Source organism: Protobothrops mucrosquamatus, unplaced genomic scaffold (assembly GCF_001527695.2).
Source record: "Protobothrops mucrosquamatus isolate PMUCROS unplaced genomic scaffold, P.Mucros_1.0 scaffold_280, whole genome shotgun sequence".
Taxonomy (NCBI): Eukaryota; Metazoa; Chordata; class Lepidosauria; order Squamata; family Viperidae; genus Protobothrops; species Protobothrops mucrosquamatus.
In genome coordinates, this window is record NW_015386356.1 from 1,623,038 (window position 1) to 1,639,350 (window position 16,313).

General features: G+C 38.9%; 1 protein-coding gene across 3 annotated transcripts; it reads left to right on the forward strand.

Annotated features, from left to right (window-relative positions):
* The first annotated feature begins 167 nt into the window (after positions 1 to 167).
* UFSP2 (UFM1 specific peptidase 2) lies at positions 168 to 16,271 on the forward strand. Of its 3 annotated transcripts, XM_015831787.2 has the most exons (12): positions 168 to 199; positions 2,726 to 2,804; positions 3,257 to 3,440; positions 3,531 to 3,594; positions 3,901 to 4,058; positions 7,077 to 7,269; positions 8,242 to 8,388; positions 9,667 to 9,831; positions 11,198 to 11,322; positions 12,806 to 12,882; positions 14,584 to 14,708; positions 15,933 to 16,271. In XM_015831787.2, the coding sequence occupies exons 2-12, from the start codon at positions 2,741 to 2,743 to the stop codon at positions 16,017 to 16,019; spliced, it is 1,389 nt and encodes a 462-aa protein (XP_015687273.2). In that variant the 5' UTR covers positions 168 to 199; positions 2,726 to 2,740; the 3' UTR covers positions 16,020 to 16,271. The 3 variants fall into 3 exon arrangements, 2 of the variants coding, with proteins under 2 accessions (XP_015687273.2, XP_015687274.1); XR_003810737.1 differs by lacking the exons at positions 168 to 199; positions 12,806 to 12,882; XM_015831788.1 differs by lacking the exons at positions 168 to 199; positions 15,933 to 16,271 and having other exon boundaries at positions 12,810 to 12,882; positions 14,584 to 14,709.
* Positions 16,272 to 16,313: the final 42 nt, after the last annotated feature.

Sequence of the window (16,313 nt, forward strand, 5' to 3'; positions counted from 1 at the left end):
AGTTCTTCAGTTTCAACGATAGAATGGGAAAAGCGGCGCGATCCTGTTGTCGCGTCGCTCGGTTTGTTGTGCAAAGAGAGGGAGAGTAGAGCGGAAGAGTGACGTGTCGGCTTGTGGGACGGGGGGAGGGCCTCGATCGGAGAGGAGGAGCATGCCGCTGCCGGGATTGCTTCTTCCTGACGTTTTACTGACGGACGTGGTAAGTCAGGCCGATGATACCCGCGGTCGCTCTGCTATTAAAGCAACGGCATCCCTCGACTTGTCTGCCTCGAAAGCAGCAGGGCCTCGAGGGAGGCTCCGAGCCCCAGCGCTTCCTTCAGTCAGGAAGCAGCTGTTGTCCCGTCGGCTCCGGCTGGGGGGGAGCTTCAGGGGGCGCCTGCAGCCCCTCTTGGCCCCATTTGCAATTAGGCACAGAAGAGCTTCTCATGCACGCCTTCGGGTTAGGCAGTTTGACGGACGAGTTTGCATTTCTGCAATTTCCTAGATTCATGTACTGTAGTTGCCCGCTGCTTTAGCATTTGAAGAAGCTTGACAGCAAAATAAAGCTAAAATAAGATGATAAAATAATAAAATTAAAAAACGAAAGGGAATAACGGAATCGGAGGGATAACCTTAATCACGGAAAGACCGAGACCAACGAAGATGTACAGATAGTCTACGTTTAGGGACTGCAGTTAGGATCGGCAACTCAATGTTTAAGCCAATTGGTCGCTAAGTGGGAAATCATGCGACTGCTTATGATTTCACATAGGATAATGCATACTAATTGACTAATGGCAAACACATGACTAACAGAGACTTTGTATAGGTCGTAAACATGGGCACTGGGCACAAAGTTATTTTTCCATTACAGTTGTTACTGCAGTTGTTGCTGTCTGAAGCAGTCACTCAACGAGGACTATCTGTATCTCATTTAAGTGTTTTACAATCCATGTGGAATCATCCAATGCCCTGTCCAGTGTTAGAAGTAAAGTCTTCATCCTGGTTCATCCAAGCCGGGGATAAATAAGCAACATGGCGACTGCTTTGGGAAGAAGGTTACAGTTTATCGAAGAGGCAGAAGGATGGCTCTTGCAGGAAAGAGCAGAGGGAAGAAGGGACTGAGCACATGGGTAGAAGGTTTTTATACCCCCTCTAGCCTCTTGTTTGGAATAGTTTCCTGTTCCTGTGGCATAAACTTTGAGGCTATTTCTGAGTGTTTTCCTAGGCCTTGATATCTGTGGTTTAATCCTATTATCATATCCTGCTTCCCTGATGATGGGGGCTAATGACTCCTAGAGTTTGGGTGGGGTATGCAGATTTTCTCTTTGTCTTCTTGAGTTCTCTGGCTCCAACTTTCTGATGGTTTTACATCTGCATTTGTATAGGGCTGGCTCTTGCTTGGGGCAGAGATTTGAGGCCAGAGAGATTTGGTTTCTGCTTTTTTAAAAAAAAATCCCTTTGAGGAAAAATATATTTTTCTGCCCCTTTTAATATTTTCTTCTCTGGGGGGGGGGCTCTGACTTCCCACAATATCAGGACTCAGGGAAAGTTCTCAGTGTTTAGGTCTTATGGGAGAACAGTAAAATTTTTGGTAAAGAATATATTTTTGGTAATTGTTTATACCTGACCTATTTGTAAGAAATTTGTCATGGGTTTTTGCGTTTTTTGTTCTTTTTTAAATTTAATCTTTTAGTTCAATAAAGTACCCCCACCCCGAAAAAGCCCAGATTAGCTTCAATCTTTCTTTGTTGGGCCCAGCTTGTGATAGAAGTTATTTTTTCAGAACTTCATGGTGGCCATTCTTCCTCCTGTAAATGTAGTTAACATAGAACAACTATTTGGAATAGCATTGGGAATGCTGCTTCTTGGTTTTTGTTTGTTATAAGTTTAATTAAAAGTAAATTCTACTGGTATAAAAAATACATTTCCCTATAAATTACATGAAGTTCCTGAGCTCCACTCCTGGTGACTTCCCAGACAACTCTGATTTTCTTGGTAAGAGTATGAAAGTAATTCACTATTGACTTTTTCCCAGAATATCTTTTTGAAATACCTGGTCTGGGATTTTCCGGTAGTCTATTCAAGTACTAATGAGATTCAATTCTATTTAGCTTTTCAAGATTGAATCAGCTAGATGCTACTATATAACTGGACTCCAAATAAATTAAAAGTTGCTAATATTTTTGTAAATGTCTGATCTTTGATCAAGGCCAAGCTTCCCCTTAACAATTATAACATATCTATGAAGTGAATAAAAGTGTATTCATCCTGGTTACAACATGATTGAGGAATGGTCTGAAGCAAGGAACACTATAGTGGAAACTCTATATTGGGTTTAACATTTTAAAAAACCAAAGAAACCTCACAAAACCACCAGGGGGGAAAACAAAAATGGGAAGCCACATTCACATAGGTACTAAGATCCCCCACACTTTGTATTATAGCCAGGCCTACCAAAACCTTGATCAATCAGAATGGTTTGGATGGTCCCCAACCTTGGGTCAATATGTTGTGTGAATTCAGTCCCTATATTTTGATAGCTCAGGATGATGTGTAAGCATAACATTATGTCTAATTCAACCATTTATGGATAAACAACTCATCATAATTGAAAATCATTCAGCTGCTACATTTTCAGATGGTAGGTTTGAATATTTGAGCCACAAAAGCCATGACAATTTATGAAAATTTTCAATCCAGAAACACTTGGATTGTTGTTTTTTTCTCCTTCTCCCTTCAATAGGTCATCATAGACACTATGGATATACTTTTTAGAATAAGAGGAGGCTTGGATTTTGCATTTCAATTAGCCACTACTGATGGTGAGTCTGTAGAAATACAAAATGCTGTATTACATTATACTGTACAAAAGTTTTAAAAAATGACTACTGTATGAACAAAATCTGTTTTAACAAGGTTAGTATGAGAAGCCCTTCCCTTTTCTTTCTTTTCTTTTTTTTCTTTTCTTTTTGGAATAATACAACTGTGCAGATTCATTCAGAAGCAAGTCCTACTCTTCTTAATAGACCTTTCTCCTTTCCAAGTGATTGAAGACCAAAACCCAAATGGCTAGGCAGTTTACAGGTCTTCTGCTCTTATTTAGGAAATTCTTTCATGTTGAAATGCTTAATTGAGAACACTTCTTTCAGTCTTCAGTTAATGGATAAACTCACAATTGTTCTTTTTCTTCTTTCTAAAATAAGTCTCATTATATAAAATCTACAGCTAATTCCCTATGCATTTTACCTTTTTTTCTTTTCTCCATTTGTTTTAGACTCATCCACAAAAGAGGCACTCAAATACATTTTCAAGGATCTTTCAGCTAAACTGGCTTCTGATATGCTGGTATTCAGGATTTGTCATAGCTCAGTATATTTGTGGCCAAACAGTGGGATGAACTCCATGGCAACTGAGCTTTCAGATGACTCTGCCTGCAAGGAGATACTACAGTTTATTCAGTGAGTATGGCTAGACAAAAATAATGATTTTGTGGTTGGAGATGGTATAATAATTTGTCGTGATGCAATCATTCTGGCAATGTTTTCCAGATTTGAACAAGGGGGCACCAAGCAGAGATTTTCAAAAAAGAAAGATAAAAAGTTACAAGAGATGGTACGTATAGCCTTTTTGTTGCAATATGTACTTTTCTGTGCAATGTGAAGAAAGAATTATTTATAGTTTTATTTATAGGCAAGTATTTGTGAAAAAGATAATATGTTTAGTCCTTTTCTCTTAGAATCAATATTGAGTTATTTAATTTATATTGGAAATTGATTCTAGGGAAGGTGATGGGATTCCTTGTCTGCTACTTTTCTGATCTAACTTTTTTTCCACAATGTGACTTTATCTGATGGGGAAACAGAATCTTTGGAGTAATTTAGATTACAACTTGTATATTAAAGTCTTCTTTATTTTCAGCCATCAATAGTAAATATTGATCTCATGTTGGAAATTACAACCTCATTTGAGCCTTTGGCTCCAGTAATTGAAAAGGAAAGCAAAGAGCATCACTACATTAGCATGACATTGCCGGTTGATGTTGTGGTCTCTGTTTCTCCTGAAGAAACATGGCGCAAGTAAGTAGATTAAATAACTGAGTATGTATTTTTTAGATTTCTTTAACTTGTTTCTGTTGCAGTTTTATGTGTATCCAGATCTCCAAATGGGTAGAATTTTCAGGCATGTAACATTAACCTAGGTTTGTTCTCCTTTACAGTTTTCATCAATTTAGGACAGTGGTGGCGAACCTATGGCACGGGTGCCAGAGGCGGCACTCAGAGCCCTCTCTGTGGGCACGCGCGCCATCGCCCCAGTCCTAGGCCTTCAGCTGGGTTTTATAAAACCTTTTCGCTTTAGGCCTCCAGTGCCGTGTGCAAAAAAAAAAAGGTTCAATCAATCAGTCAATTTCAACTTCTCGCGGGAAAAAAAACCTTGCAAAGTTGGAATTGATTGATTGAACTTTTTAGTCCCACCCAGTCTGCCGTTACCACCACAGCCACACCCAGCCAATGGGCCACACCCAGCCAATAGGCCACACCCAGCCAATGGGCCACACCCAGCCAATGGGCCACACCCACCCGGCACCCGACGATGCATAAGTGGGTTTTGGGTTGCAGTTTGGGCACTCGGTTTCTAAAAGGTTCGCCATCACTGATTTAGGATATTTGGTACCATTTTCATTCATTTATTTGTTAAAAATGCTGATTCCCTTCTCATTAAACAATTCAAAAACAGATTGTGATTAATTAAAAATCAACAATTAATTATTGGGTACAGTTAAGTCAGAAATACATAGCATCACTATTTAACTAAAAAAACTGGTTGATGCCTCAAACTAAAAAGGTTTCTGCCAGCTGCAGTTGAATAGTAAGGGAATTCACAGTTGGAGCACTTGGAGTGAAAATTCCGACACTTTGGTCTCCTTAGAGCAAGCTCCACACAGACGTGGCACCTACCTATCAAACATTCAAGTCCAAAGCTACCTCAAACTTTGTATGTCACTACACGTTCTTGGCAATGCTTTCAAAATGGGATAAATAGTTAACAATAACTTGTCCTTTACAACAGCCTACCCCCCAGGGTCATGTTCTAGCTGGAGTAATGTTACTAATGAATTGCTGTAATTCGGTCTTAATATTACCATTCATTTACAACTACATTTTGAAGACTAGTTAGAAGTACAGTGTAAAATACTTGCCTGAAATCCCCAAATCTGTCGTTTCCAAATTTGATTTCATCTACCAAATCCTGAAATGCTTCCTGAAAAAAAAGCTGCACCTTTTTCTAAAATGGATTAGGAACTGTATCCAGTATAAGGGTCAGAGCCTTTAAAAACTTGTAGTTTTTAGCAGAGCCACATCTTACAAATGAATGAAAAGGCAGATATAAATCTCCGAAATATATTTGGAGACCAAGAGTGTAAATCAGACAATACACTGATAAACACCTTTACCAGTATATGTTATATAATATCCAGTGCTTTTTTTGTTTAAAAAAAAAAAAAAGGGTGTCGGAACTCACACAAAGCTCTGGCTCCGGTCGAAAGCCCTTTATGGAGCCGGGGGGGGGGAGAGAAGAAACCGCTTTAGGGAATTTCCGAGGCGCAGATCATGTGAGCAGCGTCAGCTGACGGACACCATTGCTGCGGCTTTTGAGAGGGCGTTTGTTCGGGGCCGGCATGTCTTCTGCCACCTCACCCTCCTCCACCTCTGATGACACAGAGGCTTCCTCCGGAACCAGAGCAACCAAGTCGGTGGCGGCGCTGCTGCTTTGGGAGCGCACCTGGTCCCTGGAAGAGATTCACTCCAGGAGTCAGTCCTGGTCCCTGGTGGCCAACAAGGGAGTGAGGACAGGTGGAGGCGGTGGGGGGAGCCTCATGAACCAAGGCAGAGAAGAGGGTTTGCTTTCAGGGCCGTGGAAGTGTTTCCAGGTCGACCTTCGATGCCCCCGATTTCCCCGGGCAGCTTCCTTTCACCGAGCCAGAGCTTTACAGATAGTCCTTGAGTTACGAGTGTAATGGAGCCTGCCCATTCCATTCGTAACTCAAAAACTCGAGTGAATCTAGTTCCTTTAGCAAGATCACTCTCTTCCTCGTTAAAATGCATGCGGCTCGTTAAGTAAACATGAGGTGTCTCAGGGTGGGGAAGGCCATGGAGGGCCTATTGATGGAACAGGTCCCCAAGGCCTCCCCGACCCACGAAGATACCTCTCTCTTCCTGCCGCCCAGGACTCACCTGAAAAGGTCTGTCTCCTCTGCCGCGGTTCCTGCTGCTGCTCCAATCTGAGGCCAGGGGACGCATCCACAGCCCCCCGCAGCCCGATCCGAGCTTCGGAGGCCTGGAAAAGACTTCTGGAGCCCAGATCTATGGCCACGGAACGATTTTGTGGGGGCCCCCTGCGGCCCAATCCAAGCTCCGGAGGCCTTTTCCAAGCCTCCAGAGCCCGGATTGGGCCATGGGGGGGGGCGCAAAATCATTCCACGGCCATAAATCTGGGCTCCTGGAGGTCTTTTCCAGGCCTCCAGAGCCCGGATTGGGCCGCTGGGGGGGGTGCAAAATTGTTCCACGGCCATTGATCTGGGCTCTGGAGATCTTTTTCAGGCCTCCGGAGCCTGGATTGGGCCGCGGGGGGGCCACAAAATTACTCCGCGGCCATGGATGCGGGCTCCAGATGTCTTTTCCAGGCCTCCGGAGCCTGGATTGGGCTGCTGGGGGCCCCAAAAATTGTTCTGCAGCCATGGATCCGAGCGGCAGAGGTCTTTTCCAGGCCTCCGGAGCCTGGATTTGGCGGCGGGAGGTTGCGGGCGCATCCCCTGGCCTCAGATCGAAGCGGCAGAGAGGAGACAGATCTTTTTCAGGTGAGTTCCGCGTGGCAGGAAGGGAGGGGGAAGCATGAGAGCATTAAGTGAACGCTCGTAACTCGCGCTGGCAGCTTAGAAGGAACCGGTTCTTCCGTTCAAAAAAAGGTGCCGGAACGCCGTTCCGTGCATTCTATGACAAAAAAAGCACTGATAATGTCTATAGATGTTGCTCAGTGTAGAAAATCTAATGAAGAGAATGTGGGGGAAAACTTAAGTCTATCTTGCTGTTTTACAGTGTAAGAAACCTCCTAGTGAATGCAATTCACACGCAGCTAGCAGATATGGAAAGATGCATTTTGCAACATATGAGAGGCACATCAGTTGTGGTGCCCGAACAATTTCATTTCATGTTACCAGGAAAAAAGCATCTAGTAACAGTTTCGTTTCCTGCAGGCATTTCTGATGATCAGCTGGAGACTTACCGAAAGGTATCTGATGCTAAGCAAAATACTTAGAATTATTAAACCATATAAGGTTATTAATATATAATTCCCTTCTGCTCCTCTCCTGGGCATGAATTTCAAGATTTTATTCTAATGCATGGGTTCTGGGTATGATATTTTACTTTTTTGTAGGTAAAAGAAACTGGAAAATAAAAGAATAGGGCAGGAAGCTGCATGAATTCCAGGGAAGGAAATTTATAACAGACAACAAAAAGCACTTATTCACACAGTGCCCAATTATTCTGTAGAATTCTCTATTATAGATTTGGTAACAGCCACTAAATTGATTGGCTTTAAAAGCAGCTTAGATACATTCATGAAGGGCAGACTGACTCAGAGTTACCTCCAGCTGGTGACTGCAGGTCTCCAAATGTAGTGGGAATAACATTAGGAGAAATCTAAGTGCACTTCCTGTTTGTGAACACCCCAGAAGCATTTGGTGGCAAGTGTGAAAAACAAAATGTTGATTAAATATGGCCCTTGCTCTGATTCAGCAGGACTATAATATTTATGTTCTTAAGTGGTAAAAATTGTACCCCTAGATTATTTATTATCTGTCTGTCTATCACATTTGGAACTAGCCCTCTTCCTCACAAATTAAGGACATTCCTTTTCTTTCCCTAAAACTTCATGTGTTTCTCATTCTGAAATGGATTTTTAGTTGGTTTCAATTCTCTCGTTTGTTTGGTATGCTATATTTTCTAAATTGTTTTGATTACACGAATACTGTACAGATAAAAAACTTTTTGGCCTCCTACTGAATCAAATGTATCAAAGTTATCGCTCCATAGTTAAGAACTCATTATGGAAAAGGTGGTTAATATTATAACATGCTGTTTTTTTAGTTCTCTAAACTATAATAAAACCAATCTTAATTTTGAAAGTAAAACAGAAAAAAAGTCTGGATCTTTTATTGATTTACTTGCTCATCCTCATTCATTTTTTCCTTGCATTTAGGAATTACATGGGCAATTTAATCTACCGCTTGATAGGCCTTATTTCCGAAGAAGTAATGCCTATCACTTTCCTGATCAATCTTTTAAAGATGGGTATCTCAGAAACCCACATCTACATCTCAATCAACCTGGAATAGAGTCTGGTATGGTGAGTTCTTTTCTCCATTTGCTTGTTCTAATATCAAGTATAATGGCTGTACTTCCTACTTGCCCCAGCATTGAGGGCAGCCCAGCAACTTTTGGAGAAGGGCAGAAATGGAAGATGCCATTGGCTGCTGGGATGGGGACCTCCACTCATCAAAAGTAGCATTTTCCCAATTCAGGACAGCCCAATCTAACCGCTGCCTTTCATTACTTCCTAAAAAATGTTTCTGTTCCATTTGGTGGCTGCTGCTCTGGTGGGTATACGCACCACCCTATTCCCACCTTTGACAGCCTTTGTGTTGGGCTGCCTACAGCGAAAAGCTGTACATTTGGAGGGGTGGGGATGTTTCTTGGTATTGGGATTTGTGAAATACAGTTTCTTGATTTTTTTTAAAACTGAAATTGACAAGAATTCTGCCAAGTTTTCTTTTTAGCCATGAAATACTGTTTCCCCCCACCTAAAAGAACCTTTTAGAAGGGGTNGAAGGAAGGAAGGAAGGAAGGAAGGAAGGAAGGAAGGAAGGAAGGAAGGAAGGAAGGAAGGAAGGAAGGACATTTGGCATCTACTTTCCCTGACATAGGTGGGAGAGGAAAAGAAGTAAAAAGATCCATGCAGTGGTAGCCAGGGTGACCACAGTACATAGGGAAAACCTGGCCAGAATGAAGAAATGGGGAGGGTGGTGAAGGTGGAAAAGGACTTCTTTAAGCTGGCTTCATTTCCAGCTGCTTTATGCATGAAACTCAAGCAACTGAAGGTTACAGTGCAGAAAAGCCATAAGTAGAAACTGAGAACAGAAGCTGCAGATACAAATGCCAGATTTTTCTCCCTCAGCCTCTCTGTCAACAATAACAAAAAAGACACCCAATCATAATTACCATTATACTCTTTTGATTCATATTTGTTCAAGAGAGGTTGATGAGATCTTGTTGGGAAATCTTACAAAGTTCATTGAGAACAATGGCTTTTTGTAAACCTTGCTTTTTAAGAACTTTAATTTAACAACAGAATTGCTGTGATATCTTCTGATAGCAACTACTCCATCTGGAAGCATCAGAAGGAGAGACAGACTCATTCCATGGCTTAATCATCATTAATCCCCATTTGCAGACTCACTCCTTACGTAACTTTATGATTCATTAGCTTGAATAGTCTTTCAAATATGTAGTCAATAACTACAAATTATCTTCATTTTCATTATGTATATATATCTAAAAGGCAACATGTTAACTTAAGCAAATGTTATTCTGACATGTACAAATTATGTTCTCTTTTTGGACACAGGTATATTTACTGTACGGCACGTATAGTTATCATCATTACATGCAAGATTGTATTGATGATAATGGATGGGGCTGTGCTTATCGATCTCTACAGACTATCTGTTCCTGGTTCAAGCATCAAGGGTACACAGACAGAGGAATACCTACACACAAGGAGATACAACAGGTATAGGTGTTCTTTTAAATCTGGATTCACTGGAGAAAACAGCTGCTCCTGAAGGAATATTTTATTTAAGCACTTCTGCTCACACTAGTTCTAAATTAGTGGTGCCTGACCTTTTCCAGACAGAGGGCCATCTTTGGTGATAGGCAGCATCTTTAGCTTTAGGAGTAAGCCAGATGCCATATAGTATACCCTTGGGTCAGGACAAACATCAAATTTGATTTCATTTATATTTACATGTAAATATTGTTATGGTGAGTATTCTCTAATGCCGTGGTGGTGAACCTATGGCACGTGTGCCACAGGTGGCACAGAGAGCCCTCTCTGTGGGCATGCGCGCCATCGCCCCAGTCCTCGGCCTTCAGCTGGGTTTTATAAAACCTTTTCGCTTTAGGCCTCCGCCACCATGTGCAAAAAAAAAAAAGGTTCAATCAATCAGTCAATTTCAACTTCTCGCTGGGAAAAAAAAGATTTCGCAAAGTTGGAATTGATTGATTGAACTTTTTAGTCTGCCGTTACCACCCTTCGGTACGGGTGGGTCACCCGGTGCGGGTGGATCACCCGATGCGGATGGGCCGTGGGCTACTATGTATTCACCCAAAACCCAACGTCAAACCCGTGAGCCAGAGATTTTCCAAGCGGTAGTGACGAGATCAGGGTATTGATTAGTGAAAACAAAAATACAAACGTAACGTTATAACATGGGTTTATACCCAACCCATCAGGGTGTCTATTGCTGGGGGGGGGGGGGAAACAAAAATCACAATGTTGCAATGCAAACTGCACTACTTACATACAGTGCAGTTTGCATTGCAACATTGTGGTTTTTTTTTCTTTTCTCCCAGCACAGACACTCCTGAATCCAACATTTTGTTGTCCACATGTAGCTCTCAGTCTTCTGACAGTGTTCTGTCTTATAGGCAACTATTTGTTCTGGATTCTAGATTCTAAATGTGCTCCATCACTGCAGTAATTCATAAGATTTCTGAATCTTTACTTAAGCCTGGTTCTCAGCAAGCTGTAAATCTTTTCCTCATTTGTGTCAGTTTAGATTTCAGTTTATGATTCACTGGATGGAATATCTGGTGGCTGGTTTTCATTTTAATAGAGATCCCGCAGTAGCTATAAGTAAACACTAGGAGGAGCAATTCAAGTGTGAGACATTTGTGTGATTTTGCAAATGATCTGCTAATATTGATGTAGCCAAAGAAACATATTATGCAATCATTTTGTATGAAGCACTGAGCTAATTTAATTTTTAAAATAAAATCCCTTTCTTAGCCCTTGGCCTCTACTAAATTGGATTTGATAGATTCGTGTGTAACTGACTGTTACTCTTTTCCATCTTTCTCTTGTGACCTGACTGAAGGCCCTTGTCAATGTTGGAGACAAGCCACCCAACTTTGTTGGATCGTGCCAATGGATTGGTTCTATTGAAGTGCAACTTGTGCTGAGTCAGCTATTAGGGATAACTTCAAAAATACTCTTTGTCAGGTAAGATTACAGAGTAATCACCAACAATTTTATGTTAGCTTATTTTTATATCCAGTACACCTTCCAGCTCTTTGGAGGAAAGAGAGCACAGGTAGTCCCTGACCTATAAATGAGCTCAAAATTTCCATTGCTAAGCAAGGCAGATGTTAACTGAGTTTTGCCCCATTTTACGACCTATTTATACTACAGTTGTTAAACTGCTTAGGGCAGTTAATTTTAAAATAGCATTAGCAAATATTTTGCTAATAGTAACTTGCTCAATAGTAACTTGTACTCAACCTAATTTTTTTTACTGTTGATGTAATAATTAGCATAGTAAAGTTTATACATAATGTTTCCTTTTTTTCCTAGCTACTGTACAAGTAGCCTACAATTTAATTTAAATCTTAGTGAATAAGACATTATAGGAGGAAAACAATCCCAAAGCAACTTCAAAGTGAAAAATCAAGTTCTATACAAGTAGTCCTTAACTTACGACCACAATTGAGTCCAAAATTTATTTATTTATTAGTTAAGTGAGTTTTGTCCAATTTTATGACCTTTCTTGCCACAGTAGTTCAGTGAATCATTGCAGTTTTTAAGTTAGTAACACAGTTGTTAAATGAATCTGTTTTTCCCATTGACTTTGCTTGTCAGAAGGATGCACGACCCTGGGACACTGCAGCCGTCATAAATATGAGTCAGTTGCCAAGCTCTGGATTTTGATTACATGACCGTGAAAATGCTGCAATAGTCATAAGTGTGAAAAAGTCATAAGTCACTTTTTTCAGTGTTGTTGTAACTTTAAACGGTCACTAAATGAACGGTTATAAGTCAAGGACTACTTGTTATCTATATTCAGAATTAATGCTCTGACAAGTACCACTTAATCTGCTTCATTATAGGCAAATGAATATGGTGTAGACTCTGTTCATACCTAACTCTTCTCCATTTGGACTGTTCACAACTTTATATTAGTGGGTCCATATCAACATTGCCCAGATAAGAGTCAGTGTGATGTATTGTATGGTATTGAATTGGCACCAGGAAGACTTAGTTCAGTTCCCTTCTCAGCTAGAGAATTTCACTGGGTGACTTTAGGTCAGTCATTCCCACTTAGCCCAACCTACTTTGCTTTTGTAGAAAAAAATGACAGGAAGGTGTGCTTATGTATACCACCTAGGCTCCTGAACAAAAGGTAGGATGAAGGAAGGAAGGAAGGAATGCTGGATGGAAGATCTATATAGAAAATAAATAGATTAAGACCTAATTAATTAATTGTGCATCATATTATGGGGGTAATAGGTAAAACATCATAGATTCTCAACTTTTTTGTGACAATTACCATGGTAAAGGTTACATGGAGAGGATCTGATTTGGCTCTAATTTATGAACCTGATAATGGGGGTTGCTATATTTCATTATTCCTTTCTCGAATTACCAGTGCTAAATTACCATTCATGCTGGTTAGTGGTAGCACTGGTGCTAATTTTTTTTTCCATAGCCAGGGATCTGAACTGGCTTCTCAAGGAAGAGAACTTGCTAATCATTTCAAGATTGAAGGAACACCAGTGATGATCGGTAATTTTTTTTTAATTTAAAATATTTTATTGGCAGTTTATGAATAAAATGGTGGGTTGAAGATCCTGATTTGTTCCTTGATTCCTCTGAACAATATTATTTTAGAATGTGTGTTAGAATGTTCACTCACTTTTTTAAAGAATTTTAAGAAATTTTCTGAAGAGCTATAGACTCTCCACTCCTACAGATAACATAGTGATCCTCCAACTTCATTTTGAAATGTTGCAGGCATTGGAATATATGCTCATTTGATATTCTATAAATGTGTGCACCATTCTTCTTTTTATTTAACTAAATGCAAAGATTTGTTTCCCAATTAACGTGAATTTACAACTCCATGTTATTTGAGTTTAAGGTTGAATGTTCTACAGAATTGAATTTGTAAGTTGAATGTCCAATTTGAGGTTTACAGAGTCAGTACAGTAAGTTAAATGTTCAAGAAGCAGAAAAATTAAGATGGAAAAGAACTGATCTTTTGTTTATACAGTATTCTTTGGTCTATTTAGAATTATCCCACCTTTTATATTCTTAGAAATTCTGCATTACTTATATTTAAACCTCAATTTTAAATGAGATTATAGCAATTGGCAGAATTATTTTTGGTCAATTCTTTCATAGTAAAAATGCAGAGAGACCTGCAATGAATTTCATTATCACGGAGTTCATTGGCATTTTTATATGAAATTTCATGCTGGTTGAAATTGATTCTGCTAGTATCAATAATCATAACAAAAATGTTTGAAAGTTCAGTTAGCAAAAAAGCCAAGTTTTCAAACTATTTTAAGGGAAAAAACAAGGACAAATAAGCTAATAATGTCAAACAATCTCTATAAAGATTGATCTTATTTACATCTAGTTATTACGTTTGTAGGGTTGAAAGCAAGAAAATTACAAAATGAATAATCTCTTTCAATCAAATAAGCTATGATAAAGACATTGCAGCATATTTTGGAGGAAACATATATAACAATGCAGAATTAAAAGACTGAATTAATTAAAATCATTTTTTTAAAAAATTAAATACAGACTTGAGAACTATGGCTTTATTTTTGCTTATTGTCTTAGATTGTTTTCAAGCAGCTTGGGGGTAGGAAAAAACCCTGCTGGCTTATGATTTCCTTCCTTTCCTTTGTTACAGTGCTTAAAGAAAAAAAGATCTTTGGAAAAGTAAAACATAATGGAGCATCTGACATTTGATTTTTCTATGGCTTTTGGGAAAGGAATAGCCTTCAATTGTATATATTTTCCAAGTACAACTGGGCATAATGGCTTTCTAAATTATCCGTACATTGTGTTTTTTGCTATTTGTTTTGACAAATGAAAGAGTTGGGAAGGATGTAGTACTGTTAAGTATCTTCTCTGTATCACAGTTAATTGTCTTTTCAAGGATGATCCCTTGAAAAAAGGATGATCCTTTGAAGCAAGGTTGACATCCATTCCCAAAGGCTATTTACATTGGGTGAAATACAAAGTGCATGCCAACATCTAATCCCAAAGAAAGTCCTCATGGACATTCTCTCTTGCTAAAAGGAAGGAGACCACTTCACCAAGCAATCCCTCATTGAGCATTTACATGTTCATTATGCAGCAAAGGACACTGAAAATAAGTTGTATATATTGGTGGCCCATTAGTAATGAGTTGCCATGGAACACACTGCTTCAGCTTTATCTTTGGCTTTATCTTTTCTCTTGCCTCCCCAGGTGGTGGAGTCTTGGCACACACTATATTAGGGGTGGCATGGAATGAGATCACTGGGCACATTAAATTTTTGATTCTGGATCCACATTACACTGGCGCTGAAGATCTGCATGTTATATTAGAAAAGGTGAGACTCAGTTCACAATTGACTTAAGTGCCAGAGATTTTGATTTATTAAAAGCACTGTATTCATATTCATTGTTCTTAAACGTACTGGTATTTTATATAAAATTCACAATTTTAATTTCTACATAGGAGAGCGGTCTTGTCAAAGAAATATATAACTGTACTGTGATAACACACATTTTGTTTAAATTAACGCATAAACCAATGCAGTCAAGTTCACAAAATCCTCTTGAATATTGCTGAAACAGTTTCAGTGGAAACTGGAAATACCTTAAATAGGAAATATTTAACTTAATAAACCTGAACTTCAACTAGTTTTAAAATACATATAACTTCCATATTTTTCTTTATAACAGAACAGTATACTGTTATTTGTAAGTTTTTCTCTTACACAGTGGGAACAGTTTTGAAACACTCTTTTTCATAATTCCAGGATGACCCTGATCACTTGCAAAGATCTGGGTAAACTGTTCCACGTTTGGAGTTTTCCTTTGTTTTCTAATTGTCATTAAAAGTGTGGGAAACAATGAATTGCTTATAGTGTGCGAATGTGTGGCTTTAAGAAAATAAACACATTGTGTCTGGTTTTGATTAAGCTCTGTATATTGCTTTATTCTTAACCTTTTCTTCTTGTAAACAAATAAATTCAATAACTTCTTTCAATGAAGTATTGGAATAAGCTCATTGTTGACTTAGATGCAATCCCTAATTGTGGGCAATTGAAATGGAAGCAAAAACTGTTTTATGTTACATTCTGTTATATTTAATTAATATTAATAAATATATTAAATAATTTTTATTCTATTTTACTAAACTATAAACAGTTAATATCCCCTTTATTTGTGGTCTACTCTTGATGAATTCAAAGGCACATCTATCAATTCAATGTAGTTTTCTGGCAATTTGTTACCCTAATTCAGTTTGTAAGAGTTTGTCTCTGGCAAATACTGTTTTCTGTTTTTATAGCTTTATTTTATATATAATTGGGAGTTTTTATTGGCCATATTTATATTATAAACACACACCCAGTGAATAAAGACATAAACCAAATATAATCTTATTATTTCAAAATGCATAAATCTGCGGCTGAGTAGCTGTAATTATTTATAGCTTTAAATTTCGCTTTTGTGCATGTACGGATGGATACATAAAACCAGTTCTTTCACTAATACACCAGCAATGGATTAAAGCACTGAATTTCATTTTCTCTTCCCTTTTTTTACAGGGCTGGTGTGGCTGGAAGGGTCCAGATTTCTGGAACAAAGATGCTTATTATAATCTGTGTCTACCTCAGCGACCAAAATGTATTTGAATACCTATGTTGAATTATAAGTGTGATAAACTAGTTGGTTTCTGTATATATGATGTATTTGTATTTAATATCATGCTTCTTACAACCCCATTGAAATAAAATTACTGCTCTAGTATTTCAGAGCACAAATTATGTATAGGATTATTTTTCAAATAAAATCTGATTATATCCTATTAATGTTGAATAGCTTTCTGCTTTTGTCATCAAATATTAACAGCTCATTTCTATATGTCTTTTGAAAGTGGCATGCTCCCAGTGTAATGTTGAATAGGTTTGCGATCTCTGATTCACAGC

Bases quoted from the DNA above. Each gene is read 5' to 3' on its own strand.
- UFSP2 (XM_015831787.2), top strand. From the start codon at position 2,741: ATGGATATACTTTTTAGAATAAGAGGAGGCTTGGATTTTGCATTTCAA. The intron at 8,389-9,666 runs GTGAGTTCTTTT...TTTTGGACACAG, and splicing joins CTGGAATAGAGTCTGGTATG to GTATATTTACTGTACGGCAC. The intron at 14,709-15,932 runs GTGAGACTCAGT...CTTTTTTTACAG, and splicing joins TGCATGTTATATTAGAAAAG to GGCTGGTGTGGCTGGAAGGG.